This window comes from Phymastichus coffea, unplaced genomic scaffold, assembly GCF_024137745.1.
Source record: "Phymastichus coffea isolate CEN01 unplaced genomic scaffold, Cenicafe_Pcof_1.1 PCOF00267, whole genome shotgun sequence".
Taxonomy (NCBI): Eukaryota; Metazoa; Arthropoda; class Insecta; order Hymenoptera; family Eulophidae; genus Phymastichus; species Phymastichus coffea.
This window is the reverse complement of record NW_026707078.1, coordinates 56,663-81,531: the sequence shown is the minus strand read 5'-3', so window position 1 is coordinate 81,531 and position 24,869 is coordinate 56,663. Positions and strand designations below refer to the sequence as shown.

General features: G+C 54.3%; 1 protein-coding gene across 1 annotated transcript; it reads left to right on the top strand.

Moving 5' to 3' along the window:
• The first annotated feature begins 283 nt into the window (after positions 1-283).
• On the top strand, positions 284-24,283 carry LOC131674618 (optomotor-blind protein). The gene is made up of 6 exons (XM_058953388.1): positions 284-399; positions 1,158-1,271; positions 1,717-1,870; positions 17,910-18,056; positions 18,671-18,747; positions 20,729-24,283. Exons 1-6 carry the CDS (start codon positions 284-286, stop codon positions 21,525-21,527), a joined length of 1,407 nt encoding a protein of 468 aa, XP_058809371.1. The 3' UTR covers positions 21,528-24,283.
• The last annotated feature ends 586 nt before the right edge of the window (positions 24,284-24,869 follow it).

The window sequence follows — 24,869 nt, the reverse complement described above, 5'->3', positions numbered from 1 at the left end:
CGGGAGATGGATCGCATTCAGAGGCGGGACAGCCCTGCAAACGGCAGTTGGCGCGTTGCGGAAAACGGCAAACGCACATTCTGCGAGCGACTTTGAAGGTTAGGCGGTTTTCATCTCGCGAAAAATGCCCGACTGACCGCGCGAGCGCTTCCCAGCACCTCGGTCTCGGTGCTGTCGCCCGATGCGAAAAATTGGTTCGAATAGCAGTCGGAAATTCGTCGACTCCGAGCTGCTTGCCGTTCCAACGTCCAAATTCAATTTTCCGCGCGCGATCAACGGCATCATGACGCAACAATCGACGCGCTTACCAACGGGAATAAATCCGCTGGCTGGCAGAAAAATAGCAAGCGTGCTCGGCATTTGGCAAGCCGACGATTTGCCGCGCGGTATTCTCGGCTGGTGCGCGCGATGTGTGCGATTGCTTCGCGCGCGAAAGTCCCATCTAATGGCGAGAGAGAGAGAGAGAGAGAGAGAGAGAGAGAGAGATAGAGTAATTTTGCCATTTCGCCAACTTGTGCCAGCTCATGCCGCAGAATTTTTATCGACTCGTGGCCTCTCTCGTCTTGGGAAAACGAGAGTGCACCCAACGACAGCGGTAACTCCTGGTATATTGATTTTTGGTCTTGTCTTTTTTTTCTTGCTTTCGAGGAGAGTAATATCTAACCTGCACTCGTTCGCGTTCGCCCGGTATATGTGTGAGAGTTCATCGCGCTCGTTTTTCCCTTCCAGTCCGGGAGTCCGCTGCCGGGAAAAGGAGGAAGATTGATGGGGTTTGCTCGACTCGGTTTTTTCCCGCATGGCTTTCGCGGTGGCGTGTCTTCATTGCGACTTTGGCGCCATCTTGGGCGACCTCAGCCGAGTCACGTTTTCGAAGGAGGTTGGGTTGATAATGTCAATTGGCTTCTAAAAGCGAAAGCTTAAATTTTAGCTTGGCGAAATGGTGCGTCTTGAGCGACGCAAATTAACGAACGGCAGTTTTCGTTTGACTCGAGTCGCAAGGAAACCCATTGAAACTGTCGTTAATTAGTCTTTGAAACGAACGAAGAACAATAACGCATTTTCGTTCGAATCCCTTGAAAAGGTCCCTCAGACGTTGCTGCACTCCTCAACGGCTACGCTACGAATGTTCATTGACCTTAATTTGTTTTGCATTGCAGGCAAATGTTTCCGCAAATGAAGTTCAGAGTGTCGGGGTTAGACGCCAAAGCCAAGTACATACTGCTGCTGGACATTGTGGCGGCCGATGACTACAGATACAAATTTCACAATAGGTAAGCGAAACATTCGCGGCCGAGATAACGTTCACGCTCGAGTGGAATCGCATAGAGCAATATCCAAGTCTTTATCTGCTAATACGCGAGGGGTCGGAAGCTTTGCAATGCCATCTCTCCCTCTCTGTGTCTCGGTCACAGGCGCGCACTGGGGAGACGACGACAAACATGTAATCCCAGAGCCAGAGTGTACAGAGAGAGAGAGAGAGAGAGAGAGAGAGAGAGAGAGAGAGAGGCGCGCATCCAGTCCGTCGGTGCGCTCATGTTTGCTCGGGTGAGATGACACTTCGGGCTCCGGGAGGCGGGCAGTGTTCGCGACTATTACGCGCCAGGGGGAAGGCCTTCAATTGAATCAATCTCGGTGCGCGACAGAGCCCGACTACACAGCTAGTCGAGGCCAAGGCGAAGAGGAACGCAGCGCTAATTCGGTGACTTTGTCGAGCAGCAGGTGGATGGTCGCCGGCAAGGCGGACCCGGAGATGCCAAAGCGAATGTACATACACCCGGACTCGCCGAGCAGCGGTGAGCAGTGGATGCAAAAAGTCGTGAGTTTCCACAAGCTCAAGCTTACCAACAACATCAGCGACAAGCACGGCTTTGTAAGTACTGTACGTATAACGCCAAATTCCAACCAATTATCTTTATTTATTATTATTAATCGTAAGCTATGTTATAAGCTACACGCGCAAACACACACACACACACACACACACACACACACACACACACACACACACGTACACGCGCGCGTGCATGTAAACCGTTGAGCAAAGTGCGCGGCACCTTTCGATGAGAGAGCCTTAGACACATGCGCACACGGAGAAATCTAGTCAATGGCCCGCTCTCTCGCATTATAAGCCTTTGTCGCGCGCTCTCTCTCTCTCTCTCTCTCTCTCTCTCTCTCTCTCCAGGCGCGCGCGCACTCTCTTTTCTTTTCGCTTCTGCGGGCGAGCTTCTGTGCGCGCAGTACGCGACCTTTTCAATCGAGCGCTGCGCTTCGATTCGCTCGCGAATATCGCGACGGTGATTTCGCAGCTCGCGCCTCGCGATGAAAATATCGTAGGAAACGGTCGTCGCGAGATGGAAAAAAAAAACAGAGCTCAACGAGAGCCGAGCCTCCGCTCTGTAAATTAAGCGCATATCCTCGCGTAACGTACCCGTCGATGCACGCACGCATAAGCCGGCGGTTTTCACCTGGCGACACACGGAGTTCTCTCGGCATGGAGGGGGTAAAAAAAGGGTAAGAGAGAGACAGAGAGAAAAAAAAATAAGCGCGCAGTATGCAGGCCCCTCTTTACCGGTCCAGCAGCAGCAGCAGCAGCAGCGGCGGCAGCAAAGACCGGCTCCTTTCAAAAGGCCGCTCTCACAATAAGCGCACGCAGGCTTTCTTTAAAGCCGGCTAAGACGCCGAGAGAGAGAGAGAGAGAGAGAGAGAGAGAACTGCACACGCACACACACACACGCTTGCCAAAAAAAAGCGTTCGTTCTTACTCTTTTGAAGCGGTGCATCGCAGTTGCGAAAAAAAAAATAGATTCGCGGTGAGAGCAACAGTTGCGGCGCGCGTATCCCTGTCTCGCCGAGCTAATAATCCGCAAAGCCTCGAGTTCGCTGCGCTCTCGCTGGGAAGCAGCGAGTCTCGGTGGAGAGGCGATTCGATTAAGCTCGGGGAATGCCCGCGGGCGAGCCTCGCTTGCCTTCGCCTCCTGCTCGCTGTCTTCCTTCCTCCCTGGCGCCGCCGGCGAAGCCGCGCTGTCTATCGCGCGCGAGCGACTTTTCCGGGAGCCAGCGCCAGTCTCGCGGCCTCGCCCGCGCACGGCGCAGCTTCCGAGTCAAGAAGCTCCGCGCGCCGGCTGATCAGATAGCGCGCGACCACTCGAGGCGTTATAGAGCAAGAGGAGAAAGAAAAAATCGGGATCGAGAGGCCGCTACTTGTACACGCTCTCGTCTCTACGGAGAGAGAGAGAGAGAGGTGACGAAAAGCCGCGGCGCCAACCTCATTTGGGCGAGGCGAGGCAAAAAGCAGAAGCCTATCGCTCAGCGCCATCGTTTGCCGGCAGCGGTCGCGTGCTAGTAGGCTAGTTTCACTGGCGAGCGTCGGCTAGTGGGCTTTTCCAAGGCTTTACATTGCCGCGCGTCCGATGAACGTCCGACGCTGTCGCGGCTTGGACTTGGCTGTTCGCGCGTCGCTCGCGCTCGGAGTGCCGTGCGGTAGCGAGGTGTCGGACGAAAGTCAAACGAGTACAGCGATTCTCACGCATGGCCGATGAATCGTCCGCAAATATACTTTGCGCTCGTTCCACAATGCCCCCCATTAAGATTCCACTCGCGCGTGAGTCTCCGATCCGGCGTTTCTCACGCGCTCACTTTGCTTCGCCGAAAGAAAAATAACGTAAAAGAACGGCACGATCTTCGACGAGGACAACTATCTTGCGTACATACGCAGCGCTGCGCGGTCGGCGCTCGTGTACGCGAGTCCAATGTATGCGCCCATTAGGCGTCGTCGTCTCGCGCCTAATGACGGAGTCGAGCGAGCGGTCGAATATTCGGCCGAGCAGAGCGCCTGCGACTCGCGCGCAACAGCTCGACCAACGCGGATTCGCGCGGATGGCTGTGTTACAGAGCGCGGGCGAGTGCGCAAAATGGCCACCAACGAGCAGCGAACCGAGGAGGGGGGAGGGGGCTACACGTACACGGCCCGGCTCACGCGATTTCGTCGTAAGGCTTGTAAGTGCGCCGCTGGCAATGTTGGTCGACTGGAGGCGCACGCGCTCCTCGCTGGCTGAACGTATGGCCGGCAGTTTTTCTAGTCGAAGGCCTCCTCGGACTTTTCGAGGTTGCGTTTCTGCGACAATCCTTCGTCGATCAATTCGTAAAAACCAAGACACTCGCAGTCGCGACGCGACGTCACGAGCGAAGGAAAAAATAAACACGCGAAAAAGTGGCTCGGCAAAGCAAACAAAAAGCAAAGAACAAGTATATACGACTTTTCGTACGCACGGCTTTTTCTCGCCCACCATTTCATTTTTATTTAGCTCCCTCGGCGCGATTCTCGGTTACGCCGCGCTTCCGCTATATATACGATCTTTATCTTCCAGATGAGATGAGAGAGGAGGGAGTAAGGGATGCTTTTTTGTATTCCACCGAGGATATCGTTCGCTCGCCCCTTTGACTCCTTCCCGATTCTCGATGCGCGCAAGCGAGAGTCCGAAATGGATATCGAGGGAATTGCGTCTTCTTCGGCGCGAGCTTTTTCGACGCGCGCGCTCCTCGCGTAAACAAGGTGTTATTTCGTGGACAACCAGACGAACGGAAAATGTTTGTTTGTTGTTACGTTTGGAGTAATGAAAATCTGTATGAACGACGGTCAAAACAAAAGGAAAATCCATCATTGCCGCAGAAGATATAAAGACGCGAAAGCATGGGGCGTAACGGGCATTAGGGTAAAGCTCACACACGCGCATCGAAAGCAGACGAAGGGTGGGCGTTGTACACACACACACATACGCACGCGCGCGCGCATACACACACACACACACACACACACACACACACACACACACACACACACACGGCTTAATAGAATCGAACTACCAAAGAGAGAGAGAGTAAAGCGATCTTTCTCTTTTCCCCTCTATTTTTTTCCTCGGGGTCGAGCGATCAGTCTATCCGCACAGCTTTCGCCAGGGGGAGAGATCAACTTCAATTCGGACACAACGTTTCAATCGCTCTGAAAGCCCTAGCATCTCCAAACGCGGCAAATACATATGTATTTATTTTTTATCACATGTCGGAAGAGCCAAATACACGAAAAATGCCAAGCGAAGGAAGAAGCTTCCAGAAATAAAAAAAAAGAGAGAGAGAGAGAGAGAGAGAGAGATAACAAACACTTGCACGCTAACTCGTTAATATTCATTAATATGCCTTCGCACGCGGTTGTCTCGCGCGTGTTTGTACGTGCCCTCTTGCGCGAAACTTTCACTTAAAGTTCTTTGAAGTTGCTTCTTTTTGAAGCCTCGCAGTCGACGGTGATCAAGACGCTCGCGAGTCTGCTGAGGACTGCCGTTGTCGCTGCTGTTGCTTTTTTTTACCTTTTGTCATACTCGTTTTCAATCAACCGCGCGTGAATTAACCAGCGCCGGCGAGCGTCACTTCCATCTTTGCTCTGCGCGCACAGTTGGTTTTATTTCGTTAGCGCGGCGACGGCGACGACGACGACAACGACGACGACGACGACGAACGACGACAGAGGAGAGAGCACGAAGGGGAGCGAGCGAGCCAGTGTGTGCGTGCGTGCATGTGCGTGCGTGCGTGCGTGCGTGCGCGCGCGCGTGCCCGTGTCTGTGTGAGAGCGTTGGAAGGGCGTTCCTAGAGGCGGTTCGTGTCATCCCCACCTGCGTTACTACACACAGCACAACCAAAGGCTTCCTCAAAGCCAGTGAGGTAGGGGGAGAGAGTCAGACCGAGAGATCAGCCAGCATAGGTTGCCGCTTGCCTCGTCGCCGCCGCAACGCGCCAGCTAGGATTTGTCAGCTTTTGCTTATTTTACTTTCATAATTTAAAAAAAATATTTTTGCCGTTGCATTCTTTCGGTTCTCGTTATTGGCGATTAATTTTCAGCTTCTTTTGGATTAAGCGTTGAAGGGATCACAGTTGCACCAGGTATCATATTCTAAGGGTAGTTCGGGAAGCTAAATCTAACGAAGCAAGACGTAGAATTTTTCAGAAGTCATTGTAGTAGTGGCTGAATTCAGTGCGCGCTGGGCACATAACCTATCGAAAGAAAAAAGACTTGCCGTTCGCGACTTGCATTCTCAAACGTCGGTCATCGCGCCAGCTTTACGAATTTCAACGTCGTCGTTGTTTACGAGCAAAAGCTTGAAAAACGAGCGAAAAGAGGAAGCAGTTCGGACGACTTAACGGGCAAAACAAAGTTCGCAAAAACAAGGAGGACAGCGCGACGATGGAGCAGCAGCGAAACATGCTCGCAGCGTTATAGGAAATAATTAAAGCATTCGGCCGGGCGTTCATTACGGGCGCGCTGCCCTCGCGAGTGTGGAGCGTGCAGTTGGCGGGTGCGATGTTGTCGGAGGGTAAATATTAATTAGCGCGTGTGCACTACCTCCCTGTTCATTTCGTTCTCTAGCCTCCCCCCTCCCCGTCCCCCGCCTTTCGCTCTCTTTGCATACACTCGCACACAGCCGTGTGCTATATACAACGATTCGGCAGCGGCAGTAGCAGCAGCGTGTTAACGCGAATAAACACATTTCGGCCATGCATCGCACCTTCCGGCGCGCCTACTGTCCTTATAGAGGACGCGGAGGGAGCCTAGCGCGACGAGAGAAGTCGCGCTCGTCTTGTTTCCTCGACGACGGGCAGCGAGTTTTTGTCGATTTTTCCCTGAGTTCATCGCGTAAATTCGAAAGCGCTGACAACTCCATTGTCAAAGACAAGAGCAACGCAAAAGGAAGAAGCGAACGGAGAAGGAAGAGGAGAAGCGAGAGAGAGAGAGGATAGAAAAATACGACGCGACGAGGCGAAGACTAAGCCGTCGCGACATCTCGGAATCGCGACACGTTCCTTTTGCGTCCTTCGATTTTTCGGCTTTTGCCTTTCTCTCACTCGTCCGACTCCGCGTAATTGTTCGGACGCGGCGGCGGCGGCGGCGGCGGCGACGACGACTACGACGACGACGACAACGACGACAACGACCGAGGAAGAAAAAAAAGGAGCATTACGCGGAGATGGCTCACTTTGCTCGGAAAAATGGCAGATATTTGGCTTGCTTGGCCGCTCCCTCCCCTCTCTGCCTCGTTTTCTGCGGGGCGTTTCCTTGCCGCGTTGCTTTCAAGGGCTACGTATACGTGTCGACGAGAATTTTGCACGTGCGACGAGCGCGACAAAACAAGTACGAGTTGACGCGGCATTTTTTGCTCTCGGCCGGCGAGCGAGAAGGAGGAGGAGGCACTCGCGCTCGTGGAGTCGAGTGCGCGCGGAGCGACCGAGAAACGCGCGAGCGAGCGCCGCGGGGATTCCCGATTTTTCCCCGGTGAAAAGAGCATCGAGCCGCCGGCAGGCGCAACCATTTTCTCCGGCGCGGCCGCGTATGCACGCGCAGTCGTTAAAGTTGAAGCGCGCGCGGCCTGCTTGGCCCCCGGTTCGCCACCCACGGACTGTAGGCATAAGTCACTTAACCACACGTTTCGCCTTCCTCCGCCGACTACCTACCACTGGCAGCGCACTGTCGTCGTCATCGCCCATTACGCCGGCTTTTATGCCTTCTTTTTTCCCGCGCTGATTTTCCACCGAAATCATGGGCTTTCGAAATTGCCCTCCTCGTTTCTAATTTCCCTACACGAGAAAGGCATAAATGACAGCTGCCTACCGCAGCAAGCAACAACATTTACGGGAACCGTGTAATTTCTCCTCTCCTCTCTTCGTTTCTTTCTCGTTTTTTGTTCCTCTTCCCTCTTCCCTCTTCCTTCCTCTCCGCTCGGAGTGCCTTACGACATACAGCGAGATTCGGGCCTCGTTAGCACCGAATCACCTCGTTCTCTCTGTGTCCGTGAGTCTGTGTGTGCATCACAGGTGGCTCATCTTCACGCTCGCAGAAAAGGAAAAAAACGGCTTTCGAGGCGCGGTTTCTCGGTAGCGAATTGGGCTATTTTCACCTTGTGCTTCATGTGGTTTCGTTACACTTTTACGACGGCACGCCATGCGAGCATTGTTGTACTGGCTGCGATTCCGTCTACTCCGCGTGCTCCGATCAAGTTGAGCGTGTAGCTCATCGAATCGAGATATTTCCAAGGCAAGCTTTTTAAAGCGAGAAGCGGAGCAGCCAACAAGCGATCCACGCGAGACACTACCGAATTGCCGAGTCGACTGGAGGACCCGTCCAATTATACAATCACTTGGACGAGCAAGCGAACCGCAAACAATAACAAACGACTACAGACGTTGACAAGCTGGGCAAACCGTAGCTGCCTGGAGAAATGCCCTCGGCAAACGGTCCTAAAGCCACAGCGTCGCTCTCGAAATAAAACAGCCGAGCAGCAAGTGGCGCGAATGGTGGCGGGCCTGCCGAAAAAGGCAATATACACATCTTCGGGCGCTAGTCCACCGACTTTCGGCCCGAAAACTCGGCCGACCGCACAGGCCTCGTTAGTCTCGTCGGTCACTCGGCGGAAGAAGGAGGCGGGCGTCGACAGGATGCGAGCGATTTGCCGCGTTGTACGCGCAGTCGATGACGATTCTCCGAAAGCCCATTGTCTTTCTCTCCCCACCCCACGGCCCTCCGAATAATAATTAACGATCGCCTTCCAAAATCGTAAAACGCTTGTCGTTACACATCTCCCCGCGAAGCAGACGAGCGCACACATAACTCACAAATGAGAGAGAGAGAGAGAGAGAGAGGAGAGTCGTTAATTTTACGGGTAAATCGTAACGCCCATTTGCAATTTCGACTGGCGCCAGGCGAGTACTTTCCTCACTGGCCGCGCAGGCTCGTGTGCGAGCGAAATGCACTTCCGGACGATTCTAATTAGGGCCCCCGCGCGGCGTTTGCGATTCAGCCTCCCTCGCGAGAGAGCATCATTCTCCCATTTGCGCGATTGCCCCGCGGGCCTCGATCTCGCTGCACTGCTTTCGATCGACGTGATCCGCCCGTGACTTGGCCGATGCTTATTTGCGGCGCCTTTCTCCGACGCTCCGATGGCGCAATTTCATTTCCTCCTTATACGCTGATTCGCCTTTGGAATCTCGCGAAACGTCGCTCGAGAGAGAGAGAGAGAGAGAGGGAGAGAAGAAGCGCCTGACTACCGTGGCAATTATCGCAACTGGATACGCGCAGCCAATTTTCATCGTCTTTTTTTCCCAACGAGTCGATGAGTATTCTCTCTATGAATAAATAATTCATTGTCTACCTATGGGGTCACGGGTCGACCACGTTATGGATCAATTTTATTCTTTTGCTCGCTTGCCAAAGTTTACCTTTCTCTCTCTCTCTCTCTCTGAGGCTTGTTTGGCGAATGATCGCTCGTAATTATGGGTTGTATAGCCAGGCGCCAGCGAGACGACTCTCTTTCGTTCTCTCCTGCCTCCTTCATTTTTTTGTGGCTTCTGACCTATATGCTTGTTTCCATATTGCACGCGCACGTATATACCTGCACGCGGGCTCGAGCATTCCTTGGATTCTGCGCGCGTCGTTCAACTGCGCACGCGAGACGCGGCAAGTGCCTTGATCGAAAATCGCGCGATCCCGGCGACGTCATCGAGCAGCGAATCCCGCTAGAAAACGGGAGGATAACTGGAGTGAGTAACCATCCATTAGGAGTGGCCGGCCATTACGAATTCGGCGGACGATCAGCCGCTAGATCCCACGCGGCGACCGAAAGATTTGACGTATATATATATCTGTGTAGATACGCTGGGATACATACGTACGCGAGGCGCGTCACGAGCGGCCTTTTCTTTCCCACGACGGGAGAGCCTCGTGCGCATGAGCACGGCAGAGAGAGAGAGTGTGTGTGTGCCACCCATCGCGAAATCTTGTTTTTTTTTTCGTTTCTCCCTTCTACTACCTCGGCTCTCTCACTCGGCGCTGCCGCCTGCCTTCAACCCCTTTTTCTCTCGTATGGGGTTTTCTTCCGCGGTTGCCGCGCGCGACGGTGATATTGGGAAAATGTCGTTTGACGCTTCGCTTGGGATTCAAGCGGGATGCGGTGTTACGAAAAAAGCAGGACTCTTTTTTTTTTTTATTCAAAAGCGCCCTTGAATTAAAAAGAACAAGAGAGAAATAATCCATTGGACGCAAAGGGAGGGATGATTGGAATGTAGGTATCGGCTGTCCACGAAAGAATTCCGGGCGATGATGCATTCTCGCGCGATCATCGTGGAGCCGACGAGCGAAGAGGAAACAAAAGACAAGTGGTCAGCCACACACATGGAAAAGCCGGGAGCCAAAGTAAAGATAGAAGAAGTGCCTCTCGCTCGAGAGGAGTTTATCGCGCGCGCGGCTCGCGGCGTTGATGAAAGGGGCTCGCGCGTGTGCGTGTGTCCGCATCTCTTTATCTAGAACTGCCTAAAGGATTCCCGTGTTCCCTTCGCGCGTCTCTCTCTAGATCTTATTTATGCGAGGAGGCTGTGCCGCTTAAATCGATGGATGGCACGCAAAAGACTCGCGACGACACGTGATGCGCGGCTACGCTCTCTCTCTCTCTCTCTCTCTCTCTCTCTCTCTCTCTCATATAGAAAAGGCGATTGATATAAGTACTCGCGGAGGCATCGTATTTTTTGAGCTTACAAGGCGAATAACCAAAGGCAACGGATAGTTTCACGGCTGGAGAAGAAATGCTGGGTAATAATGATTCCAAGTGAGGAGGAATTCCCGTGCGGTGAGCGTTAACATTCCACGCAAGAGAGAGAGAGAGAGAGAGAGGATCTTTTGGTCACTGCTCCCCTTCTGATCGCGCATTAGCACGCGAGCTCGTTAAAAATGCAGCGCACCGCCCCGAGGTGTTTAGGATCCTCGCGTGTTGCGGGAAAATTGCCTCTTCTCCTCTCTCTCTCTCTCTCTGCGGTAGGTGTATGTACACGCCACAGCGTATACCTTTTTTTCGGGCTTTCGCACAACTTATACCACACAGGAAACATTAATTTTTTTCCCTCTCGTACATATATATCCGATCCAATCAGTGTGTGCGTGGAGTGAGTGAGAGAGAGAGAGAGAGAGAGAAGGATAGATCGTTCACGCCCCGTTTTAATAAAGCAACGCGAGTTGAATTTTTCACACGCGATAGCTTCCGCGATTGAAAATAAAAAAAAGAAGAAAGGCGAAACAAAGGCGATCGTCCGTATAAGCCTGTCCTCATCTAAATCGCAAATCTTCGGCGTACGTGTTTACGGGCGGCGTGTTAATAACCGCGCTCGCGCGCGTGTTGGGAGAGAAAAAAAAACCGGGAGCTTGCAAATTGAGAGCAGAGTGTCGGTGTAGGAAGGATGTCAGGAAATTTGCATTGGTCTCTCGCTCGGTCTTTTTACTTCTCGTTCGTTCACCGGCAACGAGCTCTATTTACATAGGGGGAAGATTAATCTTCGAAAGGGAGTCGGGGCATTTTTCAACCTATTTTTCAGCGACGACGTTAGACACACACGCATACACACGCACGCGCGTGCGTGCCCGCTTGCATAAATTCTCGCGGGGAAAAAACAATGAAAGCTCATTGCACAAGTTTTCGTGAAAAAAGGGTTAACAAAAGACGCGAGAGGAATATACATCTCGAAGAAGAAGAAGCGGCAGCGGCAGCAGCAGCGGCAGCGGCAGCGGCAGCAGCAGCAGCAGCAGCAGCAGAGAAGAAGAGAAAGGCACCTGTACAAGCGCGCGAGCGCGAGACCCCCCGCGACATGGCGCCACGGTGCTCCGCCTCTCGGCTACGGCGGCGACGACGGGCCCCGCGAGACACGGAAAAAAAAAGCGAAGCCCGTCGGGGCCCTTCTTCTCCGCTCTTCTTGTGCAGCGTCGTTGTTTTACTCTTGCTGCTCCGGCTCGCTCTCTCGGCGCTTCGATTTATCGGCGCGCAGGAAAATTGGACGGCTGAATGAAGGTACACGCGTGCATGAATAAACGCGGAGAGCGGGGCTTGCGTAATTAGCTCGGAGCGGGTTTCGCTCTCACGGGCCGACTCGTCGTGTCCTCCGTCCTCGCGCGCCGGAAGTTTGGCCAAATTCGTTGAACGCGAGTCGGCGGCTGGCTCCGCTCCTCGATGACAACCCTCGCGTTCCTCGATGAAAGCGGAACTTGGGGTGGACGACGCATTGCTTAAAGGGTTGTGAAAAGCGCTAAAGCGCGTTAAATCTGCCGGCCATTAATGCCTTTTTGAGCCTCCCCCGTGGCGTGTAATTCGCGCAAGTGGCCAGCCCGGCCGAGCGCAAAGAATGCTAATTTGGCGTCTGCCCCGCCGACTAGTTGCAGTATTCCGGCGCGCGCCGCCTGATTTATGGATACGCCGTGGCGTTTCTGCGAGAACGGACGATCGCGCAGTTTGGCGAGTGAATGAAAGAGGAGCTGGCGAGCGAGGTTCATTGAGCGAACACGGCCGAGAAATCCGCGGGCCGCAACCGCTCATTCAGCACTTGGCCTTCGCCGTTACGAGTTCTCTAGCTGCGCAGGTGAATGGGAGGCCAAATAAGAGGAGGCAAAAAGGCCAGCGAAGAAGAAGAAGGAGAAGAAGAAGAAGAAGGCGAAGAAGAAGCAGAAGAAGAGGCGGCTGAAGATCGCGCTCGAGGCACGAGGAGGGTGGTCGTCGCGGGCGCAAGCTGGCTCTCGCAACGAGGAGCGAAATCTCGCGCGCTGATTAGGGGTTTCGCGGCGGGTTAAACAAACATGTGATTACCCGAGGCGCCCGCAGCTGGCTCTCCTCGTCTTCCGTTACACACGCCTCTGCCAGCGAGAGGGCGAGAGAGCGAGAGAGACGATAAAGATCGCTTTGTGCCCGATACTTTTTTTTTTCATTTTTCGAAGCTGGCGTGCACGATGATTGCCGGGACGGACGGACGTTGCGCGGGCTGGGGCCAAATTGATTGGCCGATATGTTAATCCCCTGGTCGCGCCTGAGACTCGCAAAATGGCGCGGCGTCGCAGCAAGAAGCTCGGCCAGACGCGCTCCCCCAAGAAGGGTTATCGAGGAGGAAAGGACGAAGGAAATCGACGAGCGACCTGGCAATAGAGCTTTAATGGGCTGTCGCTGCTGCGGCGGCGGCGGCGGGACTGCTTCCTGCTTAACGCTCCGCCGTCGTCCGGCCGTCGTGCTCCGCGAAGCCTCCTCCGGCGCGCGTTTTCGCCGGCCGCCAGATCGAACTGGCGTGCCTCTTAATTGCCGTCGATCGGCGAGAAAACGGCGCGGCTCGGGCGGATTCCGGCCTGCGGCGCGTCGAAAATTGCATAATGGGAGGCAGGCCCAGGCCTGCGGGCACTGATGGCGTCCAATTGAGCTCTGTTAGGCGGCCCAACGATAATTTCCATCAGAGCCACCTCCGGGTGACGACTATACGTCGTTTAGCTTTATAACCGGACGAACGCTCTTATTGTCTCCTCGTCGATTGGCTCGTACGGCCTCTCCCTCCTCCCACGGCCTTCTGCTTTCTCTCATTGTCTTTAATATGCATCAGCTTCAATTGGAACAATTCTTATTCGGAGCGAGTGCACTGGCGAGGAGAACCGGCAGCCGGCGGCCGGGCGGCAACAATGCGGCGCGGCCAAAAGAACAGCGAGCTTCGATATTACAATAAGGCGGTGCTCGCAAGCTCGGGGCGGCCGGAAGCTTTCAGGGATAAGGAGCGAGAGAGCGCTGAGAGCGCTGCCGGCCCTTTGAGCGCGGTTTATTACAAAATGTTGTTTGAACGAGTGGAACAGCGCCGGGGCTTGCGCTAATTACCGAAACACAATAAAAGCTCTCTGCGCGCTGGCCTTACGGCGTCGGGCTTTTTTCCGCTGAAACCTGTCTTTCGCTCACTCTCTGTCTCTCTCTCTCTCTCTCTCTCTTGTCCCTCTCGAGTGGCCGCGCGAGACCGAAAGTCTCAATGCACGAGCTCTTTCTCTCGTGCGAGCGCGGTAGGTTTGTTGAGTCAATCTTTGAGAGCGCCGCGCGATTATCGCTCAACGAGCTGCTTGTGTTTTGGCCTCTCGCTCTGTCCGCCCGAGCGACAGACGTGCGCGTTGTGCGCACGTGATCGCCGATTTCCGAGAAGGCCGCTGTGTCGATATTGTTTCGCGCGATCATTCGGCAATTCGGCCGTGATGGCGCGCGCCCGGCGAATCCGCACGTATGCGCGCGGCTCTCAGACGCGCCAGCAGCCGAGCAGCGCGCGGAAACTTCAGAGGCTCGCCGCCGCCGCCGCCGCCGTGCAAACTTAAAGCCTAATGGACCTTTCGCTCTCTGTCCCCGAACGTTACATATGGATGCGCGTCGTCGCTCGCTCTATTTGCGCATCAACGGCGCCCACTCTTCTCCGAGTCCCCTCTTTTTCTCGTGCGACCACCACGGATATCGGAGACACCTATGGATACACAGCCGTCGTCGTCGTCGTCGTCGTCGTAGTCGTACTCGATCAAACACAGCCTACCGACGCTTCTTTTTTTTGTCCTCCCGCTCGGCCTGCTGCGATGACTTTGTTATTTGAGATTTTTCGTGACGATTCGGGGATGACGTCCCGCTTGCGGGCCTCTTTCTTCTTTCTCTCCCGAAAGCTCGTCGGAGATTCGATCGAGTCGCAATTACGCGAGCGCTCGCTCCTTTTTACGAGCTGCGGTCCAACGAAGCGCGGAACGCCATCAGTGCGATGGGGCAGCGCGCCACGCAACCTTCCAGGCCCCTTCGCTATCCGCGTTCGCGCATCTCCGCTTTTCCGTAATTAAGCGCTGGATCCTTTTACCCCCTCTCGCTTGATCGACGCTCCCGGGAAACCTCATCGCCGTTGTTGTTGTTGTTTCGCGGTCCTCGTTTTGCCACCGTGGCTGCCGTTATCTTGGCGTCGACGAGCGAGATAACCGATTGGCTCTTTTCCTCGTTCGCCGCCATTCTCGAAAATCCGCGCGCCCAAATCGAAAATAGGTCGAGAGAGTCGCGGCGGCTCTCGTCGTCGCGCGGAGCGCGCCGCGATTCGCAAAGCAGCGGATCGTCACCTCTCGGCGACAGTGCGACGCGATAAGCGACGCACGCGCCCCCGAAACAACTGGAGCGTAGCGGCGACGATGCGTACTGCTGGCCGCGGGAGAGCTGCTTCTGGCGCGCGTGTTATTGCCCGCATAGTGCAGACGATAGCGAGTGCTAACTGGACCTCGATAACCTTATTAAACTCCACTTTTTTTTCCGTTGCGCGCCGATACAGAGGCGACAAATTTTATGCGCTAACGCCGAAACTCGACGCCGCGCGCTATCGAGGCGCGATTATGCTTTATCGCCCTCGCCGTTTCCATCACTCGTCTCGATGTTTTCCTTTTGGCAGAATCAAAATTTCGAGAAAAGAAACGCGGATTTGCGCGGGTCGCTTGACCGCGCGTAAAAATTCTCGACGTGTCGCGTCGATTCCCGCGCCTGCTTATTTTATCTTTTTTTTTGCGAGCCGTAAATGATAGACTCAAAGTGCGCCGCCCGGAAGGAATCGGACCTCGACTGATTCATCTCCTTTTTTTTTCGTCAATCAAGTCGCCTATTGTCGAGTTTTTCTTTGCGCATGGCGCGCAGGCGATTCCTCCTTTCTCTCCTCCGTCTTTCCAATACTTTCAATGTACATTTGCGTGCGTATCAATTTCGCACTTCCGAGGGGGAAAGCTGCTCCACTTTGAGGGCTTATTTCCGTATCGGGACTTTTCTTCGCCTTCTTTACTCACAGTTGGATGTCTTTTCAAGTGGCGGGATATCTTTCTTTTTCTTTCCGCGCGCTAAAAGTACTCGAGTACATCTGCAGCGACATATAAATTTTCCATTGAGCGCGCCGTCATTCATGCTTCCGATCGAATCAATTGGAGGAAAACGCCCACCGTCGAGCACTCGATTCTTCCCATATCCGTCGCTCGAGACAGAGGAAACTGAAAGGAGAAGAATGAGCAGAAGAAAAAAAGTCAAGGCACACGCACAGGCGTACACACGTGCTACGGCATATTTGCTCTTTAGACAGAGAGGAAACGGGGTGGCATTCAAATATTTGCCGAGCACAGGCAAGAGCAGCGGCAGCGGCAGCGGCAGCGGCAGCGGCAGCGGCAGCGGCAGTAGTAGCTTCCATGGGAACTTCCGTGAAAATTTCTCGCGGGAGGGAAGCAAGGGAAAAGAGAGCGATCGCGGAGCTCGGAGCGCGAGGTGCGCGCGGTCGATAGCGCTGCAGGCAGGCGGGCGGGTGGCGCCACCCTTTCAGCGGTTTTCTCGGAAAGCGCCGGGCCGCGCGATTTCCATCGAGAAAGCCGCTCGAGCAATCCGAAGCCGGCGAGCAGCGAACGCGAATCCAGCGCGCAGCAGAGGGACTCGCGGCTTTGAGCGCCGGCCCGATTGTTCGCCGATAAGCTGCACTCGATAAGCGACGATCAAAGCCGGCGCACGCAGCCAACGAACGAACAGCGAGTCCGCGGCGCCTTGGCTAATTGAAGTGGAAAGTAATTCGCGTTTTATCGGGTGTTTACATGACAAAGCGCAGCGGCAGCCGCTTTTGCGAGAGAGACTCCGTCGTGCCCCTTGTTCCTTTTGTGCTTGGTCGCTTGACAAAGAAAAATCTTGTTGTGCGCGAAACAAATTGGACGGGGCACGGCCAGAAGGAGAAGAAGAAGCTCGTTAAAAAGGAACGCCGGCGCCTTCTCTCCGTCTCTCGTGATTCCAGGTAGGTGGCCAGGTAGCGACAGATAACAGTAAGAGATTGGAGGCCACATCACCGGGACAGAGTCATTAGCTCGACAGAACCAACGGCTTCTGTACTGCTGGACCCACGTGTATTTCTCTCTCTCTCTCTCTCTCTCTCTCTCTCTCTCTCTCTCTGCCTCTTGCTTTTGCTCTCTTTTTCGGCTAATCGAATGAGACGTTGCTGCTGTGCTTTCGCCATTCTTCTCGTCCCTCTGTCGACTCTGCCGGTGCATTTTTTTCGAGCTTTCACCAAGAGTTTGCCTACAGCGTGCTGCGTACGTCCTTCAAATTCGACTTCATAACGGCGTGCAGCGCGCTCCCAGGCAACTCGACAAGTCGTCCGAATAACTCTCTCACGAATTCACGAGAGCAACCTCCCAACAGAATTTCACGTCGACGCGCAGAAAAAAAAGGAAGGAAACCGTAAGCCTACTCATAGAAGAGTCGAAAGGGGAGAAAAAACGACGCGAGGAAGAAGCTCGCGCTCGGAAAAGGTATTCGATAGGCTAATGCCTCGAGAGAGATTAGCTATCTCTCGCGCTAATTATTCGGAGCCCTTTGTATTATACCGCCAACGCCGCCACCGGCTTTGGGATTATTTTATTTACTGCTCTTTCGCCGCATACCTTATGTATATATAATTCCGCGGCTATACGAGCCCGTTCAATAAATAACGAGCTGCTACCTTTATTTTTCGTTTGTCTTTTTCATCCTTCCGAACTCGAAACGCTGTCACTTTTTACGGGAACTCTGGCATTTTCGACCGGCTGAAAAATATCCCGGCGAATGAATGATCGACTAAGCGAATGCTAATTGACGGAGGTATTATACTCCGGCCGAGTGAAAGCTTTGACTCAGCCAAGTATATACATAAGCTAATAGGCGAGCTATAACGTGCACGACGTCGAAAGAGAGTTGTGTCGAGGGACAGGGGCGAGAGGGAGGGAGGGGGAGGGCGCGGGAATGATCAATCTCCATAATGGGGAAACTTCAGTCGCGTGGCACCTCCCATTACACCTGGGCCTGTATCGATATACCACCCACGCACACCCACGCACACCCACGCACACCCACGCACACCCACATACACCCACATACACCCACGCACGCACGCACGCGCGCACGAAACACGTAGTGGCCGGCACTTGGCTGCCTTTAACGATCGATGAGCGCGGCTTTGTAGCGCAGAACGCTGATAAGTGATTACACGGAGCAGTCTGTCCCAATAAAGTGTGCTTTTGCCGTGTTCTGTTGCAGACGATACTAAACTCCATGCACAAGTACCAGCCGAGGTTTCACCTGGTCCGAGCCAACGACATCCTCAAGCTTCCCTACTCCACGTTCAGGAGTTATGTTTTCAAGGAGACTGAATTCATCGCCGTCACTGCTTACCAGAACGAGAAGGTTCGTATTGCGCGCTTTTCTCTCGACGTCGCATGATCGTCTCGAGCAACCACGCGCGCCTCCACGGGTCTGGGGCTTCGCACTTGTTCTCTTCCGAAAATCATCGGTCGATCGATAAGAAATCATCATCGGGGCACATCTTTGGCGCGCACGGCATCTTTCAACGTTTCACTCGCGAGATAACAACGATGAGAACGTACAAGGCAGCGCACTGTCCTCGAGAGCGAGAGAGAGAGAACTCTCCTCGTAGCGGGTGACGGACGAGTTGAATGGGAAACCGACGAGCAGCTTCGTGCCGCGCGGCCGAGAGGAGAGAGAGAAAAAATGTCTATATTTTATCGCGACCTTGAAGCGCGATTCAATGGGGCTTTGTGCGGCGGCGGCGGCGGCGGCGGCGTCGCGCGATTATCATTTGTCGCCGCGCGCTGGCGATAGCTTTTCTCTCGGCGCGCGATGCCGATTTGTTTATGACTTTTGCAAGTATAAACGAACACGCGAAGGCTATCGAACGGCGATTGAGAGCCGAGTGACGAAAGTGTGTGTCGAAACGCGTGCGAGGACGAACTGATGAGAAGCTCGACCAATTGGATTGTTTTTGCTTTGCTTGTTCGCAGATAACGCAGCTGAAGATCGACAACAATCCGTTCGCGAAGGGATTCCGAGACACGGGCGCGGGCAAGCGCGAGAAAAAGTGAGTATATCGAGAAGAGAGGCGACGGCTGCACACAGCCCACAGCCCACAGCCCACAGCCCACAGCCCACAGCCCACCCCTCTCCGCAGCCGTCCTGTGCCCGATTAATTTGCACCCTCCAGACGGCCAAGAGCGCGGCCTTCATTTGTATTCAATATCGGGGCGGAGGCCTCGGCCGCTCATCGAGTTATATCCGGCGCGTTTACGTATGCATGGAATAGATCACGCGCGCAGCGCCGATAAATACTTTGAGGCCGCGCGGATAATTAGTTTTGGATGGGCGCAGTTCAACGAACGCGCCGCCGCGAAAGAACGCCGAGTGCGCTTCTCCTCGTTTTTTGCGCAATCGATGACATACTAACTGCCGGCCCGGAGGAATGCCGATGATGTTCGAAAGCATACGCTGCGCGTCCTCGAGTGAAAAAAAGAGGCATCTCGCTCGCGCCAGAAATCCAATATGGCGCGCGCGCGCGCGCTCGGGGAGAGCCTCTCTCGTGCGTTTCACGCACCGCTGGCGCACCGCCGACTCGCTTTTCGTTGTCGGCTCGCCTCCTCTTCGCCGCGCTGACGATGATTCGCACTGTCGTTTGCATTTCTTCTTCTACGGCTAATTAAGCTTTGTTTCGCGCGGGCTTTCTGCCAGAAAAATATAGAGCGAGAGAAAAAAGGTTGGCGATACAACGCGAGATAAGACGCTGTCGAAATTTGAATATTCATCGGCGGATCGCGGTGCGGCTCCCTTTGACTCGGACGTCCGAGCGAGTGGACCCGAGCCGGCGCACTCGCACGGCCGTCGCCGAAGACGCCTGGCCTTTGACGGCCAATCCCCGGGCGCGCGCGCGCCTTCGATTCTCGCCGCGCGAGCCCGGCGACAGCCGAAACCGAAGAGCGAACAGCGAAGAGCGAACCGAGGCGCGCTGAATAATAAATAAAGTCGAAGCGCAAGGCCATCCAGACGTAGAGCGCGGCGCAGCCTGGCTATGCTAATCCAATGATTGGCCGTGTTCCAGAAAAGCGGCCGGGGCGGGGAGCGACTGCGCGAAACCCTTATTCTAATTAGACCGACGCTTCGCGGGGGCCGCTTTGCATATTTTCCCCATTCGAGCCTCTGCTCGGCGCGCTGTAAATCGGCCGGCGTATTCCGACGTTCGGGGCCGGGCGCGCGCTAATCGAGTCGTCGTCGCTTCCGCGGAAACTCGCGCTCGCCGCCCGCGCCGCCCGCGCCGCCCGCGCCGCCCGCGCCGCTGGCAAAGGGTCACGCGAGTCTACTTCGACGACGACTACGATTTCGTTCTACTTCGGCGACGCCGTGTGTTACGTGTCGAGAGTGCGAGAGGGAGCCGCGGGCGCAGGCTTGATCGCATTACACGGCATTAGGGAGCGCTAAGCCTCGTCGTCTCGCCGAGCCGCCGAGTTCTCTCGCGCGACTTACACGGGACTTAGTCGTGCTCGCGGAGCTGCGCGCGCTCCGTGATCGTCGCGCCGTCGACGGCGCCGACTCGACCGATCGCCGAAAACCAGACCGCAGCGACCCGCAGCGCCAGCCAGGTTGACGCGCGGGAGAAACCCTTCGCCGCGGAGAATCAGCGAACTGTGGTCCGCGCGGCGCCGATCGACGAAACGGAAGGGCGTCGGTAGGTGCGAATCTCGTCCGCTTGAAGGGATTCCCTTTCCCGCGGGCGCGAAATTGGATTTTCCTGCTGCGCCCTCTTCGGCGCGCGCGGCCACGCCAATTGCTGCAAGTGCAAGCGCTCGCTCCGTCGTGCGGCTTCTCCGCTCGCCTCGCGCGCTGTATCGCTTTGTTTCGCTTATCGGAGGCCTCGGCTCGCCTCGCGCGCGCGCGCGTCCACCGGTCGAAAGCACGCGTTCGCGAGCGAGCGGTCGCGCCGAGGCTGCGCTGCAATTAAGATAACGCGCGCGCGCCCACGCGGCGATACGACAGCGCTGACCGTGCGCCTCGCGGCCTGCTTTCTGTTCCAGCAGGCAAGCCTTGCTGACCGTGTCGGGCGGCGGCTCCAGGCTGAGCAGCAGTCAGGGCGGGCCCGGCTCCCCCGACAAGCGCCGCTCGTCCAACTCCGGCAACGACTACCTCGACGACGACGACAAGCTGCTGGACGTCGTGGGCCCCGACACGCCGCACCCCGCGAGGTCGCACTCGCGGGACCGCGACGAGCGCCTGAGCGGCCTGAGCGACCGCGGCGACGGCAGCGAGTCGTCGGGCTCGGAGAGCGGCGGCACCGGCCTGACCAGCCACCACGGCTCCTCGGACGGGCCGAGGCCCGACGTGTCGGTCGGCCCGCCGCTGCACCCGCCCATCCTGCCCTACCTGTACCCGCCGGTGCCCGGCCTCTACCCGGGCCCCGGCCACCTGCTGCCGCCCAACCCGCTGGGCCTGCACGGCGGCGTCACGCCGGGCATGCTGTTCAACGCCCAGCTCGCGCTGGCGGCCTCGCAGCACCCGGCGCTCTTCGCCGCCCACTACCCCCACCCGCTGGCCAGTCCGCTGCACTCGCTCAAGGGCCACCGGTTCGCGCCGTACAGCCTGCCCGCGCCGAGCCACGGCTCGGCCTTCGAGACCGTCACCCCGGGCAGCCGCGGCACGACCATGAGCCCGCGCTCCCCGCCGCCGCGGCCGCCCACGGGCTCGCCCACGCCGGCCAGTGCGCAAGTCGCGTCCGGCGAGCTCAAGAGCATCGAGAACATGGTGAACGGGCTGCAGGACAAGCGGCCGCGGCTCAGCCCCGAGCTGGACCGAGGCGGCGGCGGCGGCAGCCCGTGACAGGAGCCGCGCCGCCGGCACAGCCATTCCGAGTTGAGCGCTCCACGCTCGCTGGACGAGCAGAGGCAACCGCCCGACTCGACTAGCTCCTCGTAGCAGCCGTCGATCCGGGGACGAGTGCAATTGCTGTTGACGTGCGGCGGATTTGCACAGGTGTGACCGCGCGCGACGGCGCGACGGCGCTCGCCGCTCTCTCGAAATGGCCGGCTCCGGCGGCCATTTCGTCGCGCCCGGGGGAGCGCGCCGAGTCCGCGCGCGCTCGTCGTTGCTCGCGCGTCCTTCTCTCTTCGAGGACCGCGAAAGACGCGCGCGCGAGAGTGCTTTCGGGAGGCTTCGAGTGACACGGACCGGCAGATATATACATAATATACATAGGAAGCGCCCTCCGCGATGTCTCCCTTTGACACGCCCCCCCCCCCCCCCCACCCACACACACACACGCGCGCGCCACATATTGACGCGCGCGATGAGCCGACTTAGACGAACGACGGCGATTGCAAAAACGGAAACGTTGGTTGTTCTCCTTTGTTTTCGCCTAGACTCGATAAGAATTTCATCTATTAAACGATAATTGCAATATTAAGCGCATTCTCTTACAACTATCTTGCAGCCCCTTTGTACATACGTAAAACCCTAGTGATATATTAAACACGATATCCGGTTATAAATAGATAAAACAGCGAACAAAGAAGCAAGTAAGAAATTGACCAACGATAGGCGAGGCTCTCTACGGTATACTCCGCGACGCCGAGTATGCATATGAATCCCAATTGATGTCGAAATGTATCGCGGTAAACGAGAGAGGGATGGGCGAGGAGAGCGACGGCCGAGACGAGAGTAAAGCAAGAAAAGCAAATAAAAATATCGGGCGACGACTTTTTGTGATCCGATCATTATCTTACGTATGTAGTAGTTAGGCGTTCGCGAGTGTGCGAGTGTGCTCGAGGCGGCTCGAAAACTTGTATAAAGCGTAGACATTGATGTAGATAATTTTAATGATGCGTATGCTTGCAAGTGTGAGCGTGAGTGTAAGAGAATATTCAAGGAGCGAGAGAGAGAGAGAGAGAGAGAAAGAGAGTAAAGTAAATTTTAATCTTGTCGCGTCGTCGATGATCTGATTCTCGTTTTACCTCCTTATAGCGCACGCACCATCCGCTTGCATACATATAAGAATGTGGCATGCCGAGAGAAAGAGAGAGAGAGAGAGAGAGAGAGAGTGAGTGAAAGCGAGCAACAACAAAAAAACCATGTAGTGAACTAGGCTAGTCCGATAGCTGCACCTGTATCATACACGTGTATCATAATTATATAAATTATCAAGCAAAAACAGGAGGGGAAGAGAGAGCATTGGCGCACGAGAGTCGCGAAAGAGAGAGACAGTGAGAATGAATAAAAAGCTATTATTAACCCTACAATGCTATTAGTGGGTTCACCGATTAATTATTTCTTTTTTTTTTCTCCACTTTTTTTCTGCTGTTTCTCCTCTCCTAACTCGCTCTTTTTCCTTACTTCCTCGTTAATTGTAAATTTTCAGCGACAAAACTCCTTCTTTTTTCTTTTCTCTTTTTGATTTTTTTTGTTTGGGGCACGTGAGCAATAAAAAACAAGCAACTTGGCGCGTATTATCGAAAAAAAAAAAAATTCTTTCCCATTGGTTAGTCCGGAAATCAAATCATAAAAATGTATTAAATAGTATACATACATTATTATCTGTTAAAATTGTCTATAGCATATGATACTGTATTTAAAAAATTGTTATCTTCTTTTAAATTATAACAAAAGTATATAGAGTAATTACGTACAAATACGATTCTTCATTTTTTTCGTAGCAATAAGAAATAATTTTTAACGGTGTAAAAAGTTTTCGATTTGTATCTTTACGTGTAGTAATTATAGTCATTGTATATTTGTAGCATGAAGTAATAATTAAATTAATAAAAATTGGGAAAGCGTATGAAGTATGTCATAATTATAGTACAATTTAATCCATTTTTGTGATGAATCTGAATTGACGAAAGCATGATAGCAGCAGAGCATCAGCGAGTAAAAGAGTGTAGACGTGCAAACATATTGGCATTGCAGGGTTAACAGAAGAACATTTGTCATTAGGCCTGGTTTCCTTATTTTCTGTGAGAGTCTTAGTTTGGATCTTGGACTGTGTAAAAATTCTTAGTCAAGCGAAAAACCCAATGGTTTTCGATATACTTATGTGTAAGTATAAAAGTGTGGGTGCAGCCTGTCGAACGCCGTGTCGAAATCGCAACGCCTTTCGGCAAATTTTCGGGCTCGCAGCCGAGTCCGGGCCGAGGCGCGAATCTCGAGACTGCGGCTAGCGACGCGTGTTGAAGAATTCAGAGAGAAAATTAAGAAATTTTATCACGATAACAAGTGACTGAGGATTTTTATTGTGTTTAGCGAATTGCGGTCCACGTTATCGAATGCTGTACATGTATATGAGATAAACAAGCGCGTGGCGGGCTTTCAAGCGAGTCGAAGAGGAAAGACAAAACAAGCAATAATATACAGAGGAAAAAAAGAAATAAACGAACGAGGCTCCGATCGCTCGCACTCTTGTCCACCAATGTTATTCCCGTTTACGAACGGAGTTGTTCGTCTTCTTTTAACACGGATCGTTCGCCCTCGTTTTAAGACGGAACTTTTCGCCCTTATAAGATTATAAGATGGAAGAAAAACAAAGGTATTCCTATCGCTTGTATTGTATATTGTACACTTTTAGTCTCCGAACCTTCCGAAAGATCCACACGATTAAAAATTATATATTAATTTAAAAATAAAACAAACTGTCTTATTATTCATTGCCACCCGATTTTCAGCATTCGCTCCTCGCGCAGCTGGGACGCCGATCGAACCGAACGAACCGAACGAACGGCGCGTCGGAGAGTAAGTACTCGTAGCCGCAAATCGAGAGCGATGATTCGGGCCAGTGACTCCCAGCGCAAGCTCGCGCCTCGCGCGGCAAAGGAAGGGAACAAAAAAATCAGAGCCGGCCACGGAGAAACGAGCCGAGGATATATGTGCAGGAGAGACGCGTCGCCGTTCCCAACGCGCGAAACAAATTATTCGCCGCGCGAATAAATTTCTCAGCAGCGTTCTCCGCCGCCATCAATTACGCTCTTTCCACGCGCTCGCGGTGTGTCGCTCCTCCACGCGCGGTTCGACATCAAAAGCCCGCGAGTCGCGTTTCTCATCCATATTTACGAAATAATCGGCCGCGCCGTTTTTCTGCGCGCTCCGCTAATTGTGCGCGCCGCGCGCTCCCGCAGTTGTCGATCGGTCTTATGAGGAATCGCGCGCGCGCGCGCGAGCGCTCAAATATTTTAA

Bases quoted from the DNA above. Each gene is read 5' to 3' on its own strand.
- LOC131674618 (XM_058953388.1), top strand. From the start codon at position 284: ATGACGCAACAATCGACGCGCTTACCAACGGGAATAAATCCGCTGGCT. The intron at 400-1,157 runs GTGCGCGCGATG...TTTGCATTGCAG, and splicing joins CCGCGCGGTATTCTCGGCTG to GCAAATGTTTCCGCAAATGA. The intron at 1,871-17,909 runs GTAAGTACTGTA...GTTCTGTTGCAG, and splicing joins TCAGCGACAAGCACGGCTTT to ACGATACTAAACTCCATGCA.